Source organism: Coenobita brevimanus, chromosome 110 (genome assembly GCF_032717465.1).
Source record: "Coenobita brevimanus isolate Jiangsu-jjx chromosome 110, ASM3271746v2, whole genome shotgun sequence".
Lineage (NCBI taxonomy): Eukaryota > Metazoa > Arthropoda > Malacostraca > Decapoda > Coenobitidae > Coenobita > Coenobita brevimanus.
The window spans coordinates 25,636,578-25,655,950 of record NC_137063.1 but is presented as its reverse complement, the minus strand read 5'-3'; the positions used below and the strand labels follow the sequence as shown (position 1 = coordinate 25,655,950).

At 41.5% G+C, this 19,373-nt stretch overlaps 1 protein-coding gene across 1 annotated transcript in view; it reads left to right on the top strand.

The window, feature by feature from the left end:
• The window catches only part of Pmi (Transmembrane protein Pmi), a 171,493-nt gene that overhangs the window by 98,177 nt on the left and 53,943 nt on the right, over nt 1-19,373 (top strand). The window contains exon 3 of the mRNA XM_080286177.1: nt 8,717-8,829. Coding sequence (XP_080142303.1) covers nt 8,717-8,829 — 113 coding nt within the window. The remainder of the gene's footprint in view (nt 1-8,716; nt 8,830-19,373) is intronic.

Genomic DNA, 19,373 nt, shown 5'->3' with positions numbered 1-19,373 from the left:
TCCTCTCCAGAACAAAGATCCACGAGGAACACACGTGACACACCCCTGCTACACCAGATTTTAGGAAAGAGAGAGTAGAAGGAGACAAGCGACCCTAGAGAGAGGTCGAGACGGAGATTAGCCTTAGAATAGAAAGAGAGAGAGATAGCGAGACAGGGAGGTAGCTACCCGGGACTTATACTCTTCCCATGGGAGAGACCTGTTTAATATTTCCAAGACAAATAAAAATAGTCCCATACTATTCTTTACCTCTCCCGTCACTACATGACATCTGGTGGGGAAACTACTACAAGATATAAAAGCCGCTCGACCACAAGTCTAAAATATACTTCTCTACAAGTAACTACAAAGTTTTTATGACATTTGGTGGCAGCGGTGGGATACGAACCCACGCCTCCGAAGAGACTGGTGCCTCTACAAGCAAATACAAAGTCGCTGCTTTATGATACAAAGTTTTTATGACATTTGGTAGCAGCGAACGTATACAAACCTCGTCTACGAATCAACATTAAATTCCTACAAAATATCAAGATTGAAAACAACCAACAACATCAGCTCCTGACAGTATTCTCTCCATCCAGCCCCCTCCGTCTCCCAGATCATTACGCTGATGCAGAGGTCAAGTGATCACTCGACGCCTTGCAAGTAGCTTAACGACAAACCAGCAAATCTGCGGACATCGTCTCCGAATTAAAAGCAAATTTCTACAAAAGCAACCGAGACTACAAGATTAGCTTCAGTTCTACATTGAATCCTACAAAATACAGCCTACAGTGCAAATAGTCTACAAGTCTACGACGAATCAGCGAACTACAGCCATCTACAATCAACTACAATTAACAACTCTACGTCGTCTGTATAAACTTCTACACGCACCTACAAGAAGCGGCAGTCTTCATCCTACAACGAGTAAATCACAAGAAAAAAAGGACCAAGAATACATCAAGAAAGAAAGAAAACAAACAAACAAAAACGGAGAGTGAGAGACGACTCACAACTCATAACCACCAGACCTCACCCTCCTCTCTCTGCTACATCCACCCAACCCCCACCGCTTACGCAGGTGTGAAGAGGTCAAGACAGCAAAACATCAAGTCCATATTCACAACTCGTCTTACTCACCCGTCTTCACTCAAGTTACTCATCGCTACTCATTCACTCACCACAGCTACCAGTGTGGGAAGCCGACGTCACCATGTGCTGAGACGACAACACGCCAATCAACCTGCGAAGGACAACGCTGTCACCACGTGCAACACCACTCACACCATTTCCACCATGGTAAAAATTAGTGAGTTACATAGTTACTTCATTCATACAATACACAGTGATAGACAATAAGCTTCTGCACAAACATATAAAACGTATTGTATAGTTACAGCTTAAATACACGTACCTACTTCAATTATCTTCATAATTCAATCATTAAATACTTGCACCAACAATAAATATTCTACACTGTATATATTCATTCATCTATTATAACATTTATTTACTACCAACGAGTGTTACCATTTATACCTACATAAAATACGTGTTTTTTACATACAACTATACATATTATATCTACAAAGTGATAAAAGAAAATATCCAATCACAGTTACTCAGTGAGCAATTAATAGAACTGCATTAAACATTTATTAATTAAAACTACCTAGTGGAAACATATAAATTAAGTTACAAGGTAAACTAGAGAAAAGAGAAAAAAAAAAAAAAAAATGGCCAACACAAATGCCGTTAGCAAGAGTGAACATCTTCAACACAATCGTGAAGACAATAATTTCCACACAGTGCTGACACACATATTACCCACGATAGGTACAGGTGAACAACAAGTCAGTGGGTATAGTTAATACTGTATATAGTGTATATATTTTTTATATAAAATAACAAAATATGGGACTATATAATATCATTTTCAGTAGTATCTGTGCAATATAAACTAAACTTTAAAAAAGTATCCCAAGAAAATTAGTCAGCAATTATGCAACCATGAACAACATGGAAAAAGTGTACACAAGCAAAGAGAAACAAACTATAGAAAATCAATACAAAAAAAAAAAAAAAGAAAAAAAAGAAAGAAAGAAAGAAGAGTGAGAAGGAAAAAAGAGAAATAAAGTAAGATCACATAACAAACAAATGAAAATAAGTGTAAGTGTTACTATATATGCCAAAATACCACATAAACTACAAACAAAAAAGCAAATTGTGTCTCCACAAACAAGTGGCATGACACATCATCACTATCATCGACCGCAGCATATGTTAGGACTGCAGTTATTACAATTATGTTACACTTATTACAATTATGTAACTACAAACAATACTACAAACAATATGTACCATTTCTGTGACAGTTGCATTAACAAGATGTAACTTTTATGTAACTTTAACTACAATTTTGTAACTACAAACGATATGTAACAATTATGTAACGACAAACGATTGCATTATGTTACACTAACTACAATTATGTACCTACAAACGATATGTAACAATTATGTAACGACAAACGATTGCATTATGTTACACTAACTACAATTATGTACCTACAAATGATATGTAACAATTATGTAACGACAAAACAGTTGCATTAACAAGATGTAACTTTTATGTAACTTTAACTACAATTATAAGGCCAAGACACTTATGTAATAGTTGCATTAACAAAATGTAACTACAGTTATAAGGCCAACACAATTATGCATTAACACAATATTTAGTAACAATTCATAAAATGTTACAATTATGTAGTACCACAATGTTAGTAAAATATTATGTCATACAATTATAGCACAATTCTATATTACCAGTATCATCATACAAGTTAGGTGAAATATTAGACATTACTAAAGTGATAACTCAAATATGTAATGTATAACTTAGCAGTATTACCATTGCACAATTATAATGCATTTATTCAAATATGTATACAACTTATTTAAAATGTAATATTACTGAATAATCACTATTTACTATGAATAATATATGTATACAATATTCATACAATTATGTTACTTTACAATATTATGTATTTCACTTAATTAGCTTATAAGTTCATTATAATGTGTATGTAGTATGTATTAATATGTTATAACTATTAAATGTCGATGGTACGCCATTTTCGCGCGGCCGAGCAAATGTAGGACTACATAATAGATAGATAGATAAATAAATAGATAGAGAGACAGATAGAAGCAGGAAGTCAAATGATGAGAAGGTGTTGTGTCTGCGAGAATCGAGCAGTGCTAAACATGCTTACACCCTCTTAACACTGAGTAAAGCTGACGACAGCGGCCAGTAAGGAGATGATGCATTTAGCTGTCAGCAGTCCTCTCGTGAACAAAGATCCACGAGGAACACACGTGACACACCCCTGCTACACCAGATTTTAGGAAAGAGAGAGTAGAAGGAGACAAGCGACCCTAGAGAGAGGTCGAGACGGAGATTAGCCTTAGAATAGAAAGAGAGAGAGATAGCGAGACAGGGAGGTAGCTACCCGGGACTTATACTCTTCCCATGGGAGAGACCTGTTTAATATTTCCAAGACAAATAAAAATAGTCCCATACTATTCTTTACCTCTCCCGTCACTACATGATATCTGGTGGGGAAACTACTACAAGATATAAAAGCCGCTCGACCACAAGTCTAAAATATACTTCTCTACAAGTAACTACAAAGTTTTTATGACAGTGTGTCCCGTCCCTCCCTGCGCTCGTCCTCGTCCTCGAGAACAACCATCACCTCGTCCAGGAACTTCCGACGGTGTAGGCGCTTTGTTGCCATGATCACTCCTTGGTCCATTGGTTGAATGAGAGATAGTTGTATTAGGTGGCAGAAACATGCACGTAATACGGCCATTTTCAGCAACCAAATCCTTGTCGCACAGGTGGGCAGGTGCCTTGTCGAGTAGAAGGAGAGCCTTTACCTGGCCGCGCGGGATTCCCAGTGTCTTCGTCTGGTAATGGATGACCTCCTTGACGAAGTGACGGTGAAACCAGTCTTTGAAGATCACAGCTGTGAACCATGCCTTCAAAGAATGGTACCAGACGACAGGAAGGACATCCATCACCCCAAGAAGGCACCGAGGCTGCTTTGCATGGCCAACAATAATGGGCTTAAGCCGGTGCATGCCGTTAGCACTGGCACAACACAAAGCAGATATCCGTTCCTTGGAAAGCTTGCGGCCAGGTACACTCTTCTCCGTCTCCTCGGCTAGAGTGTTTGTTGGCAGCGAGCGATAGAATAGGCCAGTTTCGTCAGCGTTGTAGACTTGACCGAGAGTAGGCCCTCCCTGTCGATCAAGCCTTTCACCTTGTGCCGAAACTCGTCAACTCCATCCTCGTTTGCGTCCAATGCTTCGCCATGTGCTTTACGGTTGGTAAGGCCATGTCGCAACTTGAACGCGAAGAGCCAACCCTCGGATGCCTTAAAGTCTAGGGCGTCGTGAAGCCTGGCAAACTTCTCAGCAGCAGCCTTCAGCTCCGTTCCACGTACCATCACACCAGCAGCACGTTGCTGTCGATACCAAATCAACATGGATCGGTCGATTTCTGCAAACTTGGGGGTAAACATAACCTTCCTTTCCACGTTGCGTTTGCTTCTTGACGAGAAGTCAGCCGTGTACTGCATGAGTTTGTCTCGGGAACGTGTGATATCGAACAAAGTCGACCGGGCCAGGTTGTACTCGCGGAGAATGCGGGAAGAAGACCACCCCGCATCTACTTTCTCCAATATCTCACTCTTCTTTTCCAGAGTCAACACCACTCTCTTCCTTTTCTCAGGTGGCGGGGCCATCATCACACACACTAAGAGGAGGCCCGAGAGCAGCAGGAGGCTTTGCAGCAGGTAGGGCACCACCACAAAAGCGATCACGTGGGCAGCCATTACAAGGAGCATACACTCGCGGTGAGAGACAGGCGGGAAGTGGGGAGGATGTAGCGGCGCTCTATCGGACGTCGGAGGAATGACACGCCAAAACAATGCTCTCCCGCGGCGCGCGCGGCAAGTTCAAATGACGGACAGGATTTTTTTTTTTTTTTTTTTTTTGGGGGGGGGGGTGTTGGATCCCAGGACGATTAGGTCCGGGTAGTGGGGATGTTCAGTTATTGGGCGTCCGGATATTAGAGTGATTACTGTGTATATATATATATATATGTATGTATGTACAGTACATCCCCCTAGTATATGCCTATATGGGGAGCATAGAACGTCGCGTACTAGGAATTCGCGTACTGTGAATACTTAAACTTATGGGAAAACTTACATATGGGCAGCATCCTCCTTCATGGGCAACCCCATGAGATGCCTTTCAGACCTAAGTATTGTACTATACAGGGAAACTATCTAAGACATATTACCTAAGATAAAGTAAACCAACAAGATTATGGCTTTACTAGGTAAATCAACAAGGATATAGCTTACCTAAACCAACAAGAATATGGCTGCTCACCTTTACCCATTATCGCTTCTTAGGGGGGCAATGTCGCGTACTCAGGGTAACCCCGGATTTGGGCCACTCTTTGCTTCCCATCTCGCTTACAAGGAGTTCAATTTGCACGCTAATAAAAAATACACTAAAATAAAAAAAATAAGTCCTCGCATACAAGGGGGATCGCGTACTTGGAACTCACGTACTGTGGGGATGTACTGTATATATATGTGTGTGTGTGTGTGTGTGTGTGTGTGTGTGCGTGTGCGTGCCTGTGTGCCTGCGTGCGTGCATGTTTCAGTCTGTGATGCATTAACCTGCATAGAGTGTGTTGTGTAAATCTGTTCATATTAATGTAGAGAGAATGATCAACCTGTCATCTCTTGAACGAATGCCTAAATGAACCATGAATTCGATTCCAGTTTGGGGAATTTGTATTACCTGTCACACCCGTATATATGTGTAATCGGAGGGAGAGAGAGAGAGAGAGAGAGAGGACAGTCTATTATGAGATGAAATAATCACAATTCCTGTATTATCAGATGTAGCGGTGTCCCTCAACCTGTTCCGTTCCATTGATACTTCGGGGGTGTAGCCTTTCCATTAACCCGCCCACTAGACATCAACATACATGCTTGGGACGAGTACTGAGTAGGCAGGGATGCCAGATTATTCAAATGCAGCAATATTTTGTTGCAAAACGTAATTGGGCTACTGTATATATACACAACAGCCACCATTGGCTTTGAAATGAGATTAGAGAAAGTCGGAGGATACAGAGAAGGGTTTGCTATCTGTTACATCAGACAGCTGAGTCTAAGTTAGGAAGAAGGTGAGGTTTAAAGGAGAGATGGTGCTTAACAGAGGGAAAGTTAGAGGAAAGGCTGTGAATGTTGCAGAAATGAAGAAAAAGTGAGTTAGACAGTGGTTCCAGGCATCTGTCTTGGCTGTCACCGGGAAAGGGTCGGATGGTGGAGGCATTTATGATCCTCCTCCCTGGGGACTCTGAGGCTTGGTTAATAGATGCCATTTTTGGTTAATTTTGAATAGGAAGTGTAGTATGTAATGTACAATTAATTTGGTGTTGACAGTTGGAGGAACTTGTATTGGAGTGTGTGCTGGACTATTCCCTGTGTTACTGAAACACTGAAAAAGTTCAGCAAAAGGGGATCGTTAGGAACTAGCCCCGAGGACTGATGAAACAGGAGCTCCAGCTCTCCCTGTCAGCAGCTTTCCATCCACCTTAGGAGTGCTGCCCTGCTCGACTGGTGCTACTGTTCATTCCCCTGACCTCTGTATGCTTGTGCATTATAATAATAATAGTAATGATAATAATAATAATAACTCATCATCTATCATCCAATCCAATGTTGCCCCATGAGGAGCGTAGGAGCCCAGGGCTAGGCAAGTTGGTTCTGACATTTAAGATGAGAGTGATCAGCCTCACTCATCCCTGAGTGGTATTATGTGAGCAATACCAGTAATAATAATTTAAAAAAAAAAATAATAATAATAATAATAATACAGTAATACTGCATTGACAAAAACAAGGAAACTTTCCACAGGGATGTAGGAAGTTTTATGTAGTGGATTAATATTATTTGTTTCTGTTTTATATACCATACTAAAAGCTCAGGTTTGATGTTCATATTTACAGTATTATTATTTTCATTGCTGTCTCTCAATACAGTAGTGCTAGTACAGTCCAGTACTGTATTTCATCCCATTACCATCCTACTCTCCAGTGCAAAAGTTAACTCATATTCCTAGTTTGTCATGAGCTTAACTTTTCAGCTTTAGATCTGTTTCACAGTACTCATCCTCTTGTGTGTAACCAGTAATATTCAAAATGCATGGTGTCCATGGATTTCAGGACGAGTAGATCGTGATATTGGATTTCTTTTTCTTTTTGGATCAAAAGCAAAGATGCAGAGGGTAGGTTATGTTCTCGTTTTGTCTTTCTTTCCTTCATTCTTTCCTTGTCCTTCTGCCCACGGGTGACTTTACACTCCATCTTCTGTCTTTCTTTCCTTCATTCTTTCCACTTCCTTCTGCCTGTGGGTGACTCTGCACTGAGTGACAAGCCAAATGGTTTCCTGTACACCAGGAAACCATTTACTGCGCTGGGTGGTAACCATAGAGCCATATTTTGGCACCTGGTGGTTTAGTGGGTAATTATTGATCTCCAGTCGGATTGAGCTGGTGAAGGTTTATATCCAAGGGCTGGTTGGGATTGATTACTCATGTATTGCCACTCAGGGATGAGTGAGGCTGGTCACTCTCATCTTAAATGTCGAGACCAACTGCCTAGCCCCGGGCTCCTACGTTCCTCATGGGGTAATGTAGGATTGGATGATGGATGGATGGATGGATTTATTATAATTATCTGTCTTTATACTTCATTCCTCCCCAAGGTAATTTTGTTTAGCTTTGGGAAAATCTCTCAAAGTGAAGAGTTTAGAAACTGTCTCCACTAATCCCACAAAGTGACTTTCTTTTCTGTGATTTTGTTTGTTTTTGTTAGTGGTAGGTGGGGTCATTGACCATCCACTTACTCAATGTAGTGCTGCTGTCGGGTGACTGACCTTTCCTCTTTTTCTTCCTTCTTTCCTTCCCTCATCTTCTGTCTTTCTTTCCTTCTTTCTTTGCTCTTCCTTCTGTCTACAGGTGACTCTACAGCAAGTGACAAGCCAAATGGTTTTCTGTACACCAGGAAACCATTTATAACGTTGGGTGGTAACCACATATCCAAAGTATTTCGCCTGGTGGTTTAGTGGGTATTTGAGGCGCTCGAGCCGGATTGAGCCTGTGTAAGTGTATGTCCAAGGGGTTGTTGGGATTTATTGCGTACGTAATGCCATTCATGGATGAGTGAGGCTGGTCACACTCATCCTAAATGTCAGGACCAACTTTCCTAGCCCCTGGCTCCTACACTCCTCATGGGACAAGGACAACACAGGATTGGATGATGTGTGTATGTATGTATGTATGTATGTTTGTTTGTTATTGTTAATGCAAGATTATGAAATTCAGCTGAGGGATATTTCCATTAACCCTGTGTAGCCCTGTACTGCATCTCACTGGAAAATGAAATAGTAACAAAATAGGGTGTGGATGGCAACAATGAAAATGATGATGATGATTTTTTTTTTTTTAACCTAAGGGTAGCTTGTTATTAGTGACAGGGTTGAAATCAGAGATAACAAATGCTTCAGCCTATGCACATATGTAGCTCAGTATTCTATCTGTTGCCTCTTGTGCTAATAATTGTATGGTATTTTCAGGAATGATCTGGCGTGACACTGTCTTGGTGTGTGTTCCTCTTGGAACCCTGTCATTGTTCTGCACTGGCGTGTACACAGCCTCTTGGCAGTTTGATCCATGCTGCAAATACCAGGTGGGATAGAAATTCACACAGTCAAGAACATAAGTTTGTGGGATATTGTATTCCACTACAGCTGCTGTACTGTACAGTAGGGTGGAGCTTATTTTATTTTATTTTTATTTTTTCCCCATAGGTCCAACCCCTTAAAAATGTTCCACTTCAACTAAAAACATTTGCATATGAGGAAGCACTCAAAGAGCGCATACCTCCGCCAATGCCATTTCCAATAAAATGGATCCGGATCCGTGGAGATACAGCATTGTGTGGAATAGTAGGATCCAGATCCCCCTCCATATTAATAATTGTTCCTTGACCCATGGCCCACTTTTCCACAAAATTTTATGGAAATTCATTGAGCACTTCTGGAATTATTGTGTGGGATACATAGGATCCGGATCCAGATCCACCCCCAAATTTAATTAATTCTATCTTGGCCCATGGCCCATCCTTCCACAAAATTTCATTGAAATTCATTGAGAACTCTTGGGGATACCGTGTGGATAGACAGACAAACAGACAAATATAGGTGAATACATAATCTCCTCCAACTTTGTTGGTGGAGGTAAAAAGTTTGAACCTTTTAGTTTAACATTTATAGTTAGCTCAGTCATCACAAACAATACAAAAATAAATTTGTTAACAAAAATGCAGAAACAAATTGTGTACACTTATCGTTATGTAACATGCTTATTTCCTTATGTTGATCTTTATGTTCATCAACAGTTTGTCACATAAATGTCTTAAAGGCTGTAGAAATTCAATGAAATCAGCTTAGTCTATTGGGTCCAAGCAGTGTCTGTCTCTTACTGTCTGGGTTAAGCTGTCGGTGCTGCTCAGTGATTTAAGCACTGAAGCTGTGACTCATCTCTTGTCAAAAGGCCACTGTATTCTTGAATCAGAGCAACACCACGTTCAGCATGATCATTTACCACTTTGATGGCGCAGTCTTTACAGCTTCCTGGAAGTCTTTCCGTGTCTCCCACATGTCTGGATCAACATATAGAAATATGTCTGGAAGCTTCATCATTTCAAACAGTCATACTCTTGACTGAGACAAAATCTACGAGAGTCTAGTCCTTGCATGAAGTTAAATTGACAGTGATTCATTTTGTATGACCCTGGTCAGTTTCATCATCCTTTTTCATGGTGCTCACTGTCAGCCGCATTGTTGGAGTACATACTTGGCTGTCAGATAGGGCTAGTCCAACTAGTTGTGGTGACAGGTTCCAGATTCTGGAAGAGAACCAACCAAGAGATGACTAAAGGAGTGTTGGGGCACTCACCATCCACTCACTTGATGTAGTGCTGCTCTCGGGTGTCTGCCCTGACCCTCCTCCTTCCTTCTTTCCTTCCTTCCTCTTCTTCTGTCTTTCTTTACTTCATTTTTTCCTCGCACTTGTACCAACGGGTGACTTTACACTCCCTTCTCTGTCTTTCTTTCCTTTATTCTTTCCTCTTCCTTCTGCCTATGGGTGACTCTACACTGAGTGACAAGCCAAATGGTTTGTGTATAGGAAACCATTTGCTATGCTGGGTGGCAACCATTTAACCAAGTTATGGCACCTGGTGGTTTAGTGGGTAATTGTGGCGCTCCTGTCGGATTGAGCCAGTGAAGGTTCATATCCAAGGGATGGTTGGGGCTTATTGCTCACATAATGCCATTCAGGGATGAATGAGGCTGGTCATTGTCATCTTCAATGTCAGGACCAACTTGCCTAGCCCCAGGCTCCTATGCTTCTCATGGGGCATTGTAGGATTGGATGATGGATGAATGGAGGGTCAGTGTCATTCTTGGAGCCATTCCAGCAGGAGGACTCTGATTCATGGCACCTAGGACCATGCATCTTGCTTGATGGATGTTTAAAGTTATTTATCCCTTGAAGAACTGGATGTTTCATGGCCTATTCACCCTGACACAGAAAACAGAAAAGGGACTCCTAGAAGTGTGTGTTTTTCAGTACCGGGTATGTCTTTATCTGAAGGTTTGGGTAATGGCTGCCCTAGCCGCCAGTGCTTCATACAATGACTTCCTGCTGTTGAAATCACTTCTGAATTACACCACAATTAACTCTGTAATAATAAAGGCCACAACTCAGAAGATTTCTAATCAGTTGTGGTACCTGTCACTGGAACTAGTAGGGTTGGCCCTATTTGACGGCCTTGTAAGTACGGTATTCCAAGAAAGAGGCTGATGGTGAGCACCATGAAAAAGGATGATGAAGCTGACCAGGGTTATACTGAATGAATCATTGTCAATCTAACTTCATTCAAGGACCAGACCCTTGAAGATTTTGTCTCAGTCAAGAGTATGACTCTGTTTGAAATGATGAAGCTTCCAGACATATTTCTATATGTTGATCCAGACATGTGGGAGACACGGGAAGACTTCCAGGAAGCTGCAAAGACTGTCTGCGCCATCAAAGTGGTAAATGATCATGCTGAACGTGGTGTTGCTCTGATTCAAGAATACAGTGGCCTTTTGACAAGAGATGAGTCACAACTTCAGTGCTTAAATCACTGAGCAGCACCGACAGCTTAACCCAGACAGCAAGAGACAGACACTGATTGGACCCTATGGACTATGCTGATTTCATTGCATTTCTACAGCCATTAAGACATGTATGTGACAAACTGTTGATGAACATAAAAGTCAACATAAGGAATTAAGTATGTTACATAATACAGTAATCCCTTTAAGACCCAGACGCCAAGTCCCAGACATTTTGGGGTCGAGTTCCTGGACACCAAAAATGGCCAAAAAAAAAATAAAAATGAAAGAAAAAAAAAGCCAATATGTGTTCATCCCTACTTCAAATTTACTGCATGGTGACTAACAGCTGTGTTTTTGCATGTACTGTAGTAGAGTGCCCCCCTGCATTCTCCCCTCCCCAGTTACCGCCTAACTACCGTTGTGACTACATGCTCATCACCATGGCTGCCTCACGTGCTCATTTTTGTGAATAAACATTGAATAAACTGCAATACTTCACCACTAGACCACATGGGTATTTACAGTGTTGTGCAATGTTAGGAAATTAGAGTTCAGAGTGCAAAGGATTAAGTGCAGAGTGAAACACTGGTGTGGCGCAAGTAAGAACAGAATTTGCAGTGTTAAACAATTATAATTCACAGTGCAAAGGATTAAGTGCAGCACAACACTGGATTACTGTAGGTGCTTCAAGAGCACTTTCACCACTGTCAGAGCCATAAAGGAGGTGGGTTAATCTTCGTTACGCCCAAGGACATATTGTAAGTACCCTGTACACTGTTAAATAATTTCCATACTCAATATATGAGAGAGGGGGTTGTGAGTTGGGAGCAGGGTAGTGAAATGGCGGGGAACAGGGCAACGTGGAGGCGATTTGTTTGTGGCCACCCTGTACGGGATTGAGGCGTATGGCAATAGATAGATATGTAGACTGCTGATTCCTCATTCTCTGGTTCCTTTTCATTTATTTCATGCTTTCTGTCCCTTATTTGTGTGAATAGGGTCTTAAATAGGTGCTGTGCATGTCTGGTGGGGAGTCATTTAGGTGGTTTTCAAAGTTAGGTTGGGTTAGGGTTCATAAGTACCTGTCCAGGGGGCATTTTCACAAGTCTCGGACAAACTCAAGTCCCGGACGTGCCTGTGGCTCTGTTACATTGGATCTAGGAGGGATTACTGTAATAAGAAAAGTGTACACAATTTGTTTCTACATTTTCTACATAGGATTAAATAGGATTATTTATGAGTGTGTTGTCCCAGATGATTGGCTGAAGAGTGTAATTGTAAATGTGTATAAAGGGAAGGGTGATGCCCTGGAAAGAGGAAATTATAGTGGTATAAAGCTTTTAGATCAGATAATGAAGGTAATGGAGAGAGTTTTAGAAGGTATGATTACAGAAAGAGTGAATATTGATGAGATGCAGTTTGGGTTTATGCCAGGTAAGGGGACCACTGATGCCATATTCATTGTTCGACAGCTTCAGGAAAAATATATTGGTAGGAGAAGGGATCTTTATTTTGTTTTGTTGATTTGGAAAAGGCCTCTGACAGAGTCCCTAGAGAGGTGGTGAAGTGGGCAATGAGAAAGCTTGGCTTGGAGGAGTGGCTGGTTAGGGTGGTTATGGCCATGTATGTGGGTGCTCACACCCAGGTGAGAGTGAATGGAGATTTGAGTGATGAGTTTTCCGTGAATGTTGGTGTGCATCAGGGGTCAGTCTTGAGTCCCATGTTGTTTATCATGGTACTTGAAGCCCTTTCACGTGACTTTAGAAACGGACTTCCGTGGGAGTTGTTGTATGCTGATGATTTGGTGTTGATTGCAGAGAATGAAAGGGAGGCGGAGGAAAGGTTTAGGAAGTGGAGAGATGGTATGGGGCAAAAGGGTTTAAGGGTAAATGCAGATAAAACAAAAGTGATGATATCTAGGGTTGATGGCGGTACTGTCAAAGACGAGGGAGAGTGGCCATGTGCAGTTTGCCACAAGGGCGTGGGAAGTAATTCCATCTTGTGCGGTGTGTGTGATAAATGGGTGCATAAGAGATGTAGTGGTATCAGAGGTAGACTGCAAGATAATGCTGATTTTATGTGTACGGCGTGCCGGGGTGACCAGGTGGAGATCGTCAGACGTGAAAGGATTGAACTTGCTGGTGAATCTCTTGAGTGTGTGGAAGAGTTTTGTTATTTGGGAGACATGTTGTGTGCTGGAGGTGGGGGTGGAGCTAGCTCTGTGGCTAGAGTGAGAAGTGGTTGGAAGAAGTTCAGGGAGCTCTTGCCTCTCCTGACATTGAGAGGGCTCTCCCTACGTGCTAAGGGGTCTTTGTATGCAGCATGTGTTAGGAGTGTAGTGCTGTATGGCAGTGAGACCTGGGCAGTGAAGGAGGAAGACATTCGCCGGCTCAGACGTACAGAAATGACAATGATTAGGTGGATGTGCAGTGCGTCCCTGCGTCCAAGGCCTGGAGGGGCTGGATTTACAATGGAAGACTTGAGAGGTAGGATGGGACTGGAGTGTATTGGTGTTGTGATGAGGAGAGGTAGATTGAGGTGGTTTGGACATGTGGAGAGGATGGGGGATGATAATTGGGTGAGGAAGGTGAGAAGTGTTAATATTGGGGGTGGGGTTATGAGGGGTAGACCGAGAAAGACATGGGACGAGGTTTTTAAGTGTGACTTTAGGGTTAAGGGACTGAACAGGGAGCCTGCAATGGATCGTGCAGCGTGGAGAGCCGCCATTAGGTGACCAAGGCCGACACATGCAAGCATGTTGGAGCCTTTAAAAACGAAACAAAATGAAGCGAAAACGAAACGAAACGATTTTTGTTAAATTTTTTATTTTTGTATTCTTTGTGATGATTGAGGTACAGTACCTGTAAATATTAAATTAGAAGGTTGAAACTTTTTTGCAAATGATTTTGGTTGAGGTCGAACATTTTTAACCCCTTAACCGCGGGGCGTCACTTTCGTGACGCTTGGGAGCCAGGGATCATACCGCGGGGCGTCACTTTTGTGATTCTGTTATTTTGAATTCGCCCGGGCTTTCAAGTGGTGGCTTGTATCATCTACCAGTACTGCCAATGTCCAACACTAGTCAGCACTCCTAATCTCATCTGTATTCCCATCCATTGTTGACAATTTAGCCATTTCTCCCCGTTCTTGACTCCCCTCCCTACCTCCCCTCCATTACCCTATCTTCTCGCCTGCCCGGCTGTGCTGCGCTAAGTAAATCTTCCCCAGAATTTTCCACTGATTTCATCCATTGAAATAAGCCCTATGCCCTATTCTTATACAAAATAATATATACAAAAGAGAAATAAGGTAAGTGATAGTGCCATACACCTGGAATTGGCTAATTGTCACCTGACAACACCTCACGTACACTCGTTCGCTAATTTTCCCTGCTTATTTCCCCTTGAAATATGCCGAATAATCTGTTCTTGTAATAAAAATATATATAAGAAAGGAAGGGAGAAGCCTAAGTGATATTTACATTCACCTGGAACTACCTAATTTATTATGTATTGTCTAGATTTCCTGCCAATTGTTTCTTAGCGTATATATTAGCAGCTGTCACCAAGCTGACATTGGCAGCCTTTCACTGCCCTTAAGCCACCACAGCATTCAGTTTACCGTCGTCTTTCATGGTGAAACCACGTCGGATTCGCGCCTGTCCAGTTCCGATGCTTTTTAGCCCCATGCAAAGGGCCCTGTGACCTCTGCCCCTACTAAACCTCAGGTAGAAAGGGGGAAAGGGCTAAGTGACTGCTGTGGAACGTGAACTAGCTAATTTATCAATGAAAATGATGGACAGTGACTACGATCTTTCTGGTGACTAAAACAGTGCAAGTGGAAATGTAAATAATGTGTAAACAGCAAGCGAAAGCAATGAATGTAAATATAAGTGAACAGTGGAAAATAGTTTTATAAGTTACTGCAAGTGACAGTGCATAACACAGTTTAAATATAATAGAAATGTAAATAATGTAAATAAAATAGAGAATGTAAATAGAAATGTAAATGAGTAGTAATATAAGAATACGAGTATATATACTAGGAGTAATGAAAGTGAAAGTTTCACTTTAGCATGTATGAATACTATGAGTTATGAAAGTGAAAGTGAAAGTGACAGATTCGCTCTCAACGCTAGTATACAGGACGAGAAAGTGAATGCTATGTATTTTACTGAAAGAGAAATTGAATGCCTACAGTGACAATAAACTACTATTACTGAAGGAAACTTATGGATAAAGATTGCAGTTATATATAAGTGTTATATAGTAATAGAAATATAAAGTGTGAGTGTTTTTATGAATAATAAATGACAGAATACCACTGGCGAACGAGTGCAAGTGGGAAGCTGGTACATGCTCGTAATTTTCATTGCTTTCACGGTGTTTTTTTTTTTTTTTTTTTTTTTTTTTTTTTTTAAGTACGGATTCCAAACTATTTGAAAATCATAGAATAGTGTTTCTAGTGGTAATATCAGGCTGTGGTAATCATATTACAGGGTATCAGGAAGTGTAAAGTGGAGACTTCGTTACCCAACTTCAGAGGTGTCCACTAGTCCTATGGTACTCGACGAAGGCTCAACAAACATCCCAGGAGAAAGCTAAAGGTCTGTGCCATATGCATTTGTAATTATAATATTCTAGGACTAATAACTGATTTTTGGCAAATATTTTTACAAAGTCTGTCGGAGCGCGAATATCCCCGCGGGACACGCAAGGAGTACCAAAACAACCCCGCAGTTTAGGGGTTATTGGGTAAGGCCTTAAAAAAAAAACAAAGTCGTCTTTTAAACTCCACTCTTATGTACATTCGGGTCCAGTTCCACTACACCTGCTTCACACATTCTCCATATTTATCACCTGCTTCTAGCCAGGCGAGGCAATATAGTTTTTGTTTTGTGTGTGTGTGTTTTTTTTTTTACTCTGGCTATGCTGGGTGATAACCATATAACCAAATTTTGGCACATGGTAGTTTAGTGGGTAATTATGGTGCTCCAGTCGGATTGAGCCGATGAAGGTTTACATCCAAGTGGTGATTGGGGTTTATTGCTCACATAATGCCACTCAGGGATGAATGAGGCTGGTCACTTATCTAAAATGTCAGGACCAACTTGCCTAGCCGCGGGCTCCTACGCTCCTCATGGGGTAACGTAAGATTGGATGATGAATGAATGAATGAATGAACTTATTTTTTTAATGCAAACAAGTAACCAAGGGCTAGATGCCTGCAAATTGTTCCATCCAAGAAAAACAAAAACAAGACAATAGTGAGCCAAATTCAAGATCCGTTCATTTCAGGATGCCTGGACGCTATCTGTCTGTGGCCAGATGCCATAATCCTATGTGGGGTGGCCGTTTGACTTTGAGTTAGTTGTTTTACAAGGAGGGGCATTAACCCTCTGCCAACCCACATGTTGACACATAGGAAACATGTATGGGTTGGTTATATGGTTGCCACCCAGCATTGTAAATAGTTTCCTGGCATATAGGAAACATGAGGAACACCACTGGTGATAACCCTAGGAGAAAATCAGTGGCTGTCCACAATAACAGCTATAGAATGACCTGGAAGGAAACTAAAGGTGCAGACACAGATAGAAAGATAGAAGGTTTAAGAGGGCAGTTTGTAGATTTGCGATGTCAAGTGCAATGGCAAAGCTTTAGCCAGTTTCCTGAAAGAGGAATGACCAGGAGTCTGAAAGGCAGGTGAGAAGGGAAATGTGCACTTTTTTTTTTTTTTTTTTTTTTTTTTTTTTTTTTAAAGAATAGATTCAACAAAAACTTTAGGAATACTGGATGTTAAGGCAGTTGGGCAATAGTTAGAGGGCCAGGAATGGTAGTTAGAGGGCTGAATGATAGCAAACTTCCAACAAGAAGAAAAGGCACAAGTTAACAAACAAAAACGAAAGCGTTTATCTGGGCATGGTGTAAGCACAGACGCACAATTCTTGAGGACAACAGGAGGAACCCCATCAGGCCCATATACCTTGTTAGTATTGAGGCCATTGATGGCAGAAAACACATCAATTGAAGAAATTTTAATATCAACCATGAGAAAGTTAGAGGGGGGAAGTGTTGGAGGAACAGCACCGGAATTGTTTAAGGTGGAATTGGAGGAGGAAGACTGAGCGAAGAGTTCTGCTTTATCGGTAGAAGAAATAGCTACAGAGCCATCAGAGTAGAAAAGTGGAGGGAAGGATGATGAGGTAAAGTTGTTAGCAAGGTGCCAGAAGGAGCGGGAAGAATTTGAGTTGGAGAGTTCAGAGCATTTAATACGAATGAAATTATTTTTAGCAGAGCGAAGGACAGACTTAGCAGCTTCTGGGCAGATATATAAAATAGATGAGATTCAGGGGTGGGTTAGCTCTATACCTTTTGAAGACCCTCTCCTTGTTTTGGACAGCATTAGAACAAGTGTGATTAAACCTTTTTTGTTTTTTCTTATTTATTAGTCACACAATATGAGAAAGGAATGTATGCTTCCATGCTTGAGAGAATAACCTTCATAATGCGAGAGGCACACACAGATGGCTGTTGCCCATGGAAGCTATAATCATTCCAGGGAAAATCAAATAAATACTGCCTGAGGGCCTTTCAGTCAGCATGTCCAAAGTGTCAAAGCCATCGCTTCATGGGAGGGTTCACAGGTCTTACTGGAGCGATAGGACAAGTTTAGGTGATAAGGTTGTGATCGAAGCAGCCCAGCAGAGAGAAAAGTTTAATAGCATAAGCAAACAGATAAGCTGTGAGGAAAAGGTCAGGTATGTTTGAACTCTCTCCAAGGTGGTCAGGTATACAGGTAGGGTGCTGTACATGCTGCTCTAGGTCATTACGGATGGAAAAGATGTAGGCTTGTTCACCAGGTGGATAAAGGAAAGGATTGGAGAGCCGAAGGTGGTGGTGAAAATTGAAATCACGTATGGTAGAATGGGGATTTCAGAGAAATGAGGATTTGATGGGATGAGTTCCATCTTAGAAACAGAAGAGATATATTTAGTTAGAGAATGACAGGATAGCCAAAGACAGAGATTAGAGAATTTAAAAATTCAAATTCAGGAACACAAGAGCAAGATATGTTGTTGCATACATATACATAACAGTCACCTTTGGCTGTGAAATGTGTATAGAGAAAGTAGGATACAGAGAAGGGTTTTCAATAAGTTGCCTTAGACAGCGGAGTCTCAGTCAGATAGAGAAGATGAAGTTTAGAGGAAGAGAGGTGGTATTCAACAGAGAGAAAATGAGAAGAAAGGCCACGCATGTTGCAGAAGTAAAGGAGTGAGTCAGACAGTGGTTCCAGGCATCTCTCTTGACCGTCACCAGGAGAGGGTTGGATGGTGGAGACATTTCATGGTCCCCCCCCCCTCCCCCTGACTCAGGCTGGGTATCGAATTTTTTTTATTTTTTTATTTTTATTTTTTTTTAAGTGTGGTGTGTAATGTGGATGCAGTTTGGTGTTGACATTATGTATTTGTTGCCAAAATATCTTGAAAAGTTGCAGACAAATTTCCACCAAACCCTCAGGAAATAGCAACTATGTGGTGCATAAGCCTATTAATTTTGGTTAGGATTTGATCTAAGATGACCAAGTGCCAGCTGCCATATATTTCATAATATGGGTTGGCTTTTTGTGAAATGTGGTGACTGAATTTGTTCAGTTTTGTTTCGTTTATAAAGGCTCCAACATGCTTTCATACGAGGGGTGATTAGAAAGAAATGACAGTGAGTCCATAAACTTTTATTAGCATGAAGAACTATCAAACTATGACTCACATTCCTTCAAAGTACTCCCCTCCAACCTCTATGCAGCGTTCCATTCTCTTTCTCCACTTCATGAAGCAAGCGTGGTACTCTGAAGATGGTATACTTCGGAGTTCTGAATTGACGGTCCGTGCCAAGTCTTGGATGCGAGGAAATTGCTTCCCAGCGATGGCAGATTTAATTTTTGGAAACAATCAAAAGTCACAGGGAGCCAGGTCAGGGGAGTAGGGTGGGTGGGGGAGCAGAGTTATACCTTGTTGTTCCAGGTACTGCATAGTGAGGCGAGCCTTGTGGGGTGCAGTATT